Below are 9,559 nucleotides of genomic sequence, written 5' to 3'. Positions count from 1 at the left end.
TATTTTAGATCGTCTCATGCTCAGTCTTTTGTCAGATCATTGTTGTATGTTGTACAATGTTTCGCTCATAACCATCTTGTTTGCTTTGTCCTGCTGTGTTGGGTCTTGTAGGCTCCAAGGGCTGTTTTTGAACTTAAAAAAAAGAACAGATAATCCATTTGTAAAAAATACTATTGTAATCTGGTACGAAGCCCATAAATATCTTGGAGACCTCCCAGTGCTTTCCTGTTTTTCTCCTATCTGGGGAAATGATCATTTGAGCCCAGCTAAAAAGGATATGGGGTTCAAATTGTGGATGAATAAGGGAATGCTAAGATTGAAAGATTTGTATGAAGATAATATATTAATGTCATTTGGTAATCTTGTAGCAAAATGTCACATACCTCAGAAACACCTTTTTAAGTATTTGCAACTCAGAAGTTTTATTTCTACACGTTTAAAGAATTCTGCACAACTCCCCCCAATTTCAATATTGGAAACATTCACATTGTAAGATTGCTACATTGAAGGGCGGATTAACCAATTATATAACATACTAAGAGGAAATCATAAAGAAAGCTCTGAAAATAAAATACAAGCATGGATCCAAGATATAAATATGGATATTTCATTAGATGACTGGAATACAATTTGTTTTAATACACAAACTTTGAACTCTTGGTAAGGACTCTTACAATATAATTGGGTCATGAGAACTTATATAACCCCTGTAAGATTAAATAAATGTAACCCTAATATACCTGATCTGTTTTAAATGCAATAAGCTCTGAGGTGCATTTTTCCATTGTGTGTGGGAATGTGAGGAGGTGCAGTTTTGGGCAAGTTTTGGGTTGGGGTGACTTAATATGTTTCTCAATTTACTTCCTCTCCAATTCCTCTAAGTCCTGTATTATGTGTATTGAGTATGTATGAAGATGATTGCTCTTTGTCCACTAAAGAAAGAAAGTTGGTGAATTTGTGTCTATTACAAGCAAGACGTTCTATTGCCCTCTATGGAAAAATACTAATTGCCCTTCCATTGTACTATGGCTGAAAAACTTAACATGTTTAGCTCTTGAAAAACTTACATATGTAATAAGAAAGAAACCCTTTGAATTTTTTGATATCTGGGAGGTGTTTTTGGACTTTGTTAAAAATGGAGATATTGAAGATGCTTTAGATGTGTGAAGTTATGGATTTTTTTTCATTTATTTATGTTAATATTGTGTATGTGTGTGTGTATATATATATATATATATATATATATATATATATATATATATATATATGTGTATGTATGTGTGTTTGTGTGTGTATATGTATATATATGTATGTATATGTGTATATATATATATGTATGTATATGTGTGTATGTGTGTGTGTATGTGTGTATATATATAAGTATATGTGTGTATAATATATGTACACGTGTGTAGATATGTACACGTGTGTAGATATGTACACACACACACACACACACACACACACACACACACACACACACACACACATATATATATACACACTCATATACACACATACACATATTTTTTTTTAACCTGTCTGGGGTAATGTGTTGGAGACATGTTATACAAATTTTTTTATGTTTCACAGTAATCCCAACATGATCATGTGACACTGAAGACTGGAGTTATGATGCTGAAAATTCAGCTTTGCATCACAGGAATAAATTGCATTTTACAATAAATTCACATAGAAAACAGCTACTTTAATAATGATATTTTTAATCAGATAAATGCAGCATCTATGAGCATAAAAGACTTTAAAAGCATTTAAAATCTCACAGACACCAAACTAAATTAAACTGCATTACATTACATTACATTACATTACATGCAGGGTTTACAGTAATACCAACAGCTGGTGTTATTCTTGCCCCAGACTTAAACGGGTGTCTGTTTTATAGGAAATGGGGCGGTGTGTAAATAGATGTCAAACTGTCTCACCTTTCACCTCTAGGTCAAAGGTCAAGTCTTTAAAGTCATCTTCGTTTTGGACAGTGACGGTGTAGAGACCCATCTGCTCCAGTCGGATCCTGACCAGGGTCAGTGTGCTGACAAACCTGCAGCAGATCCAGAGCACACGTCTGACATCCTGTGGAAAGGTTTAATGTTGTTTAATAGAGCTCATGTACTGAGAGGATCTTTACCGGGTCTCGTTTTCCTGTCTGGTGTTGTGTCCTCTAATAGCAGTGCCGTCTTTAGTCCAGTGGACGGTGGGTTTGGGATACGCCTGGATCTCCACCGTCAGCTCCACGTTTTCTCCAAGCTGCGCCGAGACGTTCCTGTCCAGATGAGAAGAAAGAGCCACGAATCCTTTCTCTACAGACAGACAGATGAAAATATCATGCTTACAAACAGTCATGGTGAGTTACACTGAAGTATATCAGGGTTTCCACAAAAATAATAAGCAGCACAACTGTTTTCAACACTGATAATAATCAGAATTGTTTCTTGAGCAGCAAATTTGCATATTAATATGATTTCTGAAGGATCATGTGACACTGAAGACTGGAGTAATGATGCTGAAAATTCAGCTCTGATCACAGGAATAAATTACATTTTACAATAAATTCACATAGAAAACGGCTACTTTAAAAATGATATTTCACATTTTTATTATTTTTACCGTATTTTTAATCAAATAAATGCAGTCTCTATGAGCATAAAAGACTTTAAAAAAAAAGCATTAAAAATCTCATGACCCCAAATTTTTGAAAGCTAGTGTATCAAATCATTGACAGAGTGAGTTTTGCTCATCTTGCTCAATCTATTTAATATTCCATAATTGAGCTCATGCTCACAGCTGATAGATCATAATCGAAACGTTCAGGTGCTAAAAGCTTTCTTCATAAAGGCTTGCCTGCAGTCACTGCATCCTGTGTGTGTAAGTGCTGCAGACCGCATTGATCTACAGTCAGCTCCTGTGACTCGCGTATGCGCGACTCCAGGGATTCTGTGTACGGCTGTGGTTTCATCATGTTAAAAATAAACACAACTTATTCCCTTCAGCAGAAGGTCGCATTCACAAGCAGTGTTCCCCTGTGATCACAGGAGATGCTGTGAGACTGAGCTCTTGTTTTAAAGGGACGGGTGTTGATTTAATTAAGGTTTGCATCAAAGCATCAGTGAAAACACACCACGCAGATCTTCCAGCTCAGATGATGAAGGCCGCATTTCATACAGATGCAATGTACTGACTACTGTTTTTTTTAGAATCATTTGGATACTATTAAAGATTAATTTTATGTGATATGTTTTCTCTTTTTTTTTTCTTTTTTTTTTTACTATAACATTTTTTTTTTATATAGAGTTTTTATTAATTTTTATTTCAGTTATTTTAGTATATTAAATTAAAATAAATGAAGATTTTATTTGTTTTTTTTTCAGGTTTTGGTAATTTTTTTGTTTACAATTATTAAATAAAATTAAAAATAAAAAACAGATAAATAATTCATGCTTCTCTCAGTGTGCTTCTTTTATTTATTTATTTCCTGGTTTTCATGGTTTTAGTTAACTCTAATAACCCTGGTGTTGACTGGCACTGATTTGAGTAGCCAGACTTTATTCTACTTTATGTTAATGTGATGCATCTGCAGCTCTTACCCAGTACAGTGATGTTAATACTAGCTGAAGCTTTCTGGTTCTGCACACCCTCATGCACGTTACAAACGTACTGTCCTGATCTGGCCAGAGACACGTCTGTGATGCTGAGATAGGACCGCATCCTCCTGGACGACAGGACATCAGTAAAGAGCTCAACGCCCCCTGCCTGAGGGACAAAAGGTTTGGGGTTTTCAGTGTTAGAAATGAACTTTTCCATTAGCATGCAATATTTGCTCCTAGAAACTGATTTTCAGGGGCATTTATTTTCTTTCTTTTTTTTATCATACAAAAACATTATTTTTAAAAAAATATTATTTTTATATATTTTAAAAATATTATTTTTTTAAATGATTACAAATATTTTAATTATATAATATAAAAAAATACAGTTTTATATATTTTTCCATTTATCAAAGCACATGTCCAATAATTAGAATATCTATTACCAATTACCGCAAAAATATAACACTCAAAAACACACAAATTTTTTCAAACAAACTCCACAATTTGAATTTTAGGTGCATTTTTGTGACATTTTGCCCCAAAACCAGCTTAATTTCTGAATGGTGTATGTTTACATTTATTTATTTGGCAGGCACTTTTATCCAAAGTGATTACATTGCATTCACTGCAAAAAAAAAAAAAAAAGACTTTTCTTCCTCAGTATTTTTAACTTGTTTTTCAGTACAAAAACATAAACACCCTTAAAATAAGATACATTTACTTGAAAAGCAACATGACTTCAGATATAAGGTCTTGTTTTCTGAAAAAAAAAAAAAAAAAAACATTTCAGAGAACAAGACTTCACACCTAAACTCATTTTACTTCTCAGGTAAATGCATCTTGATTTAGGAATGTTTAGATATTTGTACTGGAAAGCAAGACTTCAAGAAGGAATTCAAACCCATGATTTTGTCATTGCTAGCACCATGATTGTATTAACAATTTAACTGACCCCTCTAAAACCAGCAAACCTGACTAGTGACCGGTTCAGTGGCAAGTCAAAACCAGCAAACCACCTCAGAAATTAACAACAAAATGCTAATGTGGATAAACTAGAACTACAATCTTTTTTTGATCTATCTCTTAATAAAAACACGTTCCCCGTGAAGGTGTGGCCACACATCTTGAGCTCATTTCAACATGCAAAGCTTCTCACGGGAGCTCTCAGTGCTCGATCGAGAAAATAATGAAACAAAGAGTTTTATTTTCAGCCCACTCACGTCTTTGTTGGGAATGTCCCAAAGGAAGAAGACGAGCTCCGCTCCATGAACTGTGCAGTTGATGTTCAGCGTCTCGCCCTGTTTCAGGACCGTTTTGGAGGCGTTGATGTAGGGATCCAGAGCCTCAGGAACTGAAGCCATGTGTGTGAACGAAAGAACAAAAACGGCTATCGGTTGATATAAAACAAATCATCTGATGTGTTTATGAAAGACTCGGTCCGGTAAATGATGACAGATGTGTAACACATGGACTCTCTCTATGATTTTACCATCTTACAAACACAAATTAAAAGAAAATGTTGAGCATTTTAACTCAAAACAGAAAATAATTGCCTTTAATGTTGATACATGAATGGTAAATACAATCAGAAATATCTGTAATATTAAACCATTAGGACAAATATGTAAATCATTTCTACTACATTGCAAAAATATATTCTTGTTTATGCTTAAGACAAGAACAAATATCTTCCAATGGGGTCAAAAAAAATAAACTTAATGAATATATATATAGAAAACAGGAATTAGTATCTTAATCTGTCAATGGGCTCAAAAAAAATTACTTGTTTCCTCTTTAAATTAGTTTATTTTTCTTGTTTTAAGCAAATAAATAAATAAATCACTTAAAGGGATAGTTCACCCAAAAATTTACATTACCCCATGATTTACTCACCCTCAACCCATCCTAGGCCTATATGACTTTCTTCTTTCAAATATCCATATTTAAAATATTCGCATTCGTGTGTATATCTGGGATGCTTCAACATAACTAAAGTCGTGTTCGTCACTTCTCACCGGAGCTTATGCTACACCTACGTCATACTTTGGAATGCCACTCTCTATTGAACTGTGTACAACAGTTAGCAGAAGCTAGATATTATGGTTTACACATATATGGAGCACTTTTTTGGGCTTCAAAATCTTGACCCCCATTCACTGCCATTATAAAGCTTAGAAGAGCCTGGATATTTTTCTTTTAAATAGAAACCAGATTGCATTCGTCTGAAAGAAGAACCTTTTTGTTTTATCCAGCTGTATTTACTCAGTTGCAACTTATAACATCCAAATGAAAGATTTAACACCGAAATGTCAGAAAAAATAAAAATTTTTATATAAATATATATATATATATATATATATATATATTATATATATATATATATATATATATATATATTGTTTAAGCACCTTTTGCTTTGATTACAGCCTTTGGTCTGTTGGGATTTGTCTCTACTAACTCTGCACATAAAGACTTTGCAATATTTGTCCACTCTTCTTTACAGAACTGCTCAAGTTCAGTTAAATTTGATGTTGACTGTTTGTGGACTGCAGTATTCAAGTCATTCCACAGATTTTCACTGAGGTTTAAGTCTGGACTCTGACTAGGCCATGCAAGGACATTCACCTTTTTCTTCAACCACTGTGTGCTCAGTTTTGCTCTGTGCTTTGGGTCATTGTCATGTTGGAAGGTAAACCTTCTTCCCATTGACAACTTTCTGGCAGAGGGCAGCAGATTGTCCTCAATAATTTGAATAATTCTATCCTGACAAGTGCTCCAGTCCAAGCTGCAGACAAAACACCCCCATAACAGGATATTACCACCTCCAAGCTTTACTGGAGGAATGTTGGCAAAGCTCAGTCTGACTGCATCCTTTTTTGAGTAGTGGCTTTTTTCTTGCAACACTCCCATACAAGCCACATTAGTGGAGAATTGACCACAATGACCACTCTTTGTCATAAATTCTTGCAACTGCTTCAGAGTTGCTGTAGGCCTCTTAGTCGCCTCTCTGATCAGTTTCCTCCTGACTCTTTCATCCAGTTTGGAGTGACGTCTTGATCAGGGAGGCTCTGTGTTGTACCAAATACCTTCCACTTCTTAATATTAGACTTCTAGGCATTGATGAAGCTTTGACATTATTATTATTTTTTATTTTTTTTGTCTCCTGACTTGTGCCTGTCCACAACTTTATCCTGGAGCTCTTTATCCCAGTGTCTTGCCACCCATATAGTAGATAGTTTGCTTCAGTTGCACTACCAAGGACTCAAATGCTCCAGGTCAGCTCTTTTCATGCTGAGATAATCAAAATGACCACAGCTGATCACAGTTGAAAGTCAAACTGAGAAGGTGATTAGCTGCACCTGACTGAGTTTACAAGTCTTTTTTAGAAGGGGGGTGATCCTTTTTGCCAACTAAGTTTTTTTTTTTTTTTTTTTTGACATGTTGGTGTTATATCTTTCACTTGGATGTTATAAGTTGCACTAAATACATACAGCTGGATAAAACAAAAATTCATTTCAGGCTGCAAAACAATAAAATGTGTTTATTTTCAAGGGGGTGATTCTTTTCTATACCCACTGTGCTATATGATTGACTATATTTTCTAGTTGGATAGAAAAGTAGTGCAAATGTTTTGATCATATGACTCGATTTTGAATCGGGTTTGCTGTTTTGATAGAGTTTGCATATGTAGGAAAAGGTAAATGGCCAGTAAATTAACTATTTATGTGTGATGTAGGTGTATTGTTCTGTTAAAGTTTAGGTTTGATTTTTTTATGTATTTTTCATATGCTTGTAAGCAACTGAAATAAAAACTGTAAATAAAGCACAACTGGAAATCCCAGCAAGTCTACTGAGCAATAAAAGACCCTTCTTATGGTATAAAAAGAGCATTGGATCAAAATTCAAAGGTACCAAATATACTGAAGACGTAGAAGATGGAGGTTTATTTGTACTATATGTTCTGATCTCCTTTGCATTTGTAGGTTCTGGCCTCAAGGGCGGCGGTGTAGCCCGTGCTGGGGTTGTACGAACCCTCCACCTTTATCTCTGCGTCTTCTTCATACAGAGTGACGTTTATCAAGGGATTCGTTACTAGACATGGGATTGTGCCTTCCACTTGCGTCTTAGTCACCATTAAATGATCGTTCTCGAGGAACCACACCTCAGGATCTGAGGAGAACAGAATCAGTGAATCAGTGTGTGTGCGAAGGACTCAGTAAGTGAATGATTGCATTAGCAAATGAACAAATGAATCAATGTAGTAATCAAATTAATGCATGCAAACTATTCAGTGACTGAACAAATAATTCAAGGTGTTAATAAATGAATGAATGCATGAGAGAGTGAGTGACTGAATGAAAAAAATCAATAAATGAATAAATGTTTGACAATAAGGAAAGAATAAATGCATGGGTGAATGAACAAACTAATGTGAGAATCAATAAACTAATGATTGTGTGAGTAAATAAATGACTGCATAAGTGAATGAATGAATTCGGTGTTTTTACAGACATTTTCAACCTCTCTCTCTGTCTGTCTGTGGTTCCCTCGTGCTTCAAAAAATCCACCATTGTGCCCATACCAAAGAAAAATAAAATCACATGCTTGAATGACTGGAGGCCCCGTTGCTCTCACACCCATCTTCAGTAAGTGTTTTGAGAGACTCGTCAGAGACTACATCTGCTCTGTGCTGCCCTGCCTCACTGGATCCGCTACAATTTGCATATCGTAGCAACCGGTTCTACAGACGATGCTATTGCTTTCACCCTACACACTGCTCTCTCCCACCTGGAAAATAAAAACACCTATGTGAGAATGCTGTTTGTGGACTACAGCTCAGCATTTAACACCATAGTGCCTGCCACACTTGTTGCGAAGCTCCAGACTCTGGGACTAAAACAGATCTCTGTGCAGCTGGATCCTGGACTTCCTAACAGGCAGAAGCCAGGTGGTCAGAATGGGCAACAACACTTCATCCCCGCTGACCCTTAACACTGGTGCTCCTCAGGGCTGTGTCCTCAGCCCGCTCCTGTACTCCCTGTACACACATGACTGTGCAGCCACTCACAGCTCCAACGTCATCATCAAATTCGCTGATGACACAACGGTGATAGGCCTGATCACCGACAACGATGAGACGGCTTACAGGGAGGAGGTGAGCAGCCTGACTAAATGGTGTCAGGAGAACCATCTCTCACTCAACATCGACAAGACTAAGAAGCTGGTGGTGGATTTCAGGAGACAGAGCAGAGAACACACACCCATCACCATCGACAAGACGCCTGTGGAGCGGGTAAGCAGCTTCAAGTTCCTCGGTGTAAACATCAGTGAAGATCTCACCTGGTCTACACACACTGACGCAGTGCTGAAGCTTCCCCCTGAAGGCACATCAACGCCTCTTACTTCCTGAGACGGCTGAGGAAGTTTGGAATGAGCCCCAGCATCCTCAGATCATTCTACACTTGCACTATAGAGAGCATCCTGACGGGCTGCATCACTGCCGTGGTTTGGAAACAGCACCGCTGGCAAACGCAAAGCTCTGAAAAGGGGTCGTGCGAACTGCCAGCCACATTGTTGGAGGTGAGCTTCCCTCCCTCCAGGACATCTACACCAGGGCGGTGTATAAGGAAATCCCGGAGGATCATCAGTGACTCCAGCCATCCGTCCCACAGACTGCTCTCTCTGCTGCCCTCAGGAAGACGTCTCCGCAGCATCCGATCCCGCACTAGCCGACTGAGGGATAGCTTTTTCCCTCAGGCTATCAGACTTATGAAGAGTCAGAACTAATACACCCTACAGCATACTCCACAATATGGTATGCCACACACTGCACTTTAACTTTAACACTTCAACACCGAACTATTAATACAATAATCTACCTGCTACCACTGGATTCCATCCAATGCACATCCATAACATTTCTGTATCCAGCCCACGTACACTCTGTTGCA

General features: G+C 37.1%; 1 protein-coding gene across 1 annotated transcript; it reads right to left on the bottom strand.

Annotated features, from left to right (window-relative positions):
• Nucleotides 1-1,572: 1,572 nt before the first annotated feature.
• LOC109085885 (platelet-derived growth factor receptor beta-like) lies at nucleotides 1,573-7,551 on the bottom strand. The gene is made up of 5 exons (XM_042770623.1): nucleotides 7,521-7,551; nucleotides 4,829-4,959; nucleotides 3,606-3,771; nucleotides 2,150-2,321; nucleotides 1,573-2,062 (listed from the first exon to the last, which is right to left on the bottom strand). The coding sequence occupies exons 3-5, from the start codon at nucleotides 3,724-3,726 to the stop codon at nucleotides 1,933-1,935; spliced, it is 423 nt and encodes a 140-aa protein (XP_042626557.1). The 5' UTR covers nucleotides 3,727-3,771; nucleotides 4,829-4,959; nucleotides 7,521-7,551; the 3' UTR covers nucleotides 1,573-1,932.
• Nucleotides 7,552-9,559: the final 2,008 nt, after the last annotated feature.

The sequence above is a fragment of the Cyprinus carpio genome, chromosome A14 (assembly GCF_018340385.1).
Source record: "Cyprinus carpio isolate SPL01 chromosome A14, ASM1834038v1, whole genome shotgun sequence".
Taxonomy (NCBI): Eukaryota; Metazoa; Chordata; class Actinopteri; order Cypriniformes; family Cyprinidae; genus Cyprinus; species Cyprinus carpio.
This window is presented reverse-complemented; position numbering and strand designations above follow the sequence as displayed.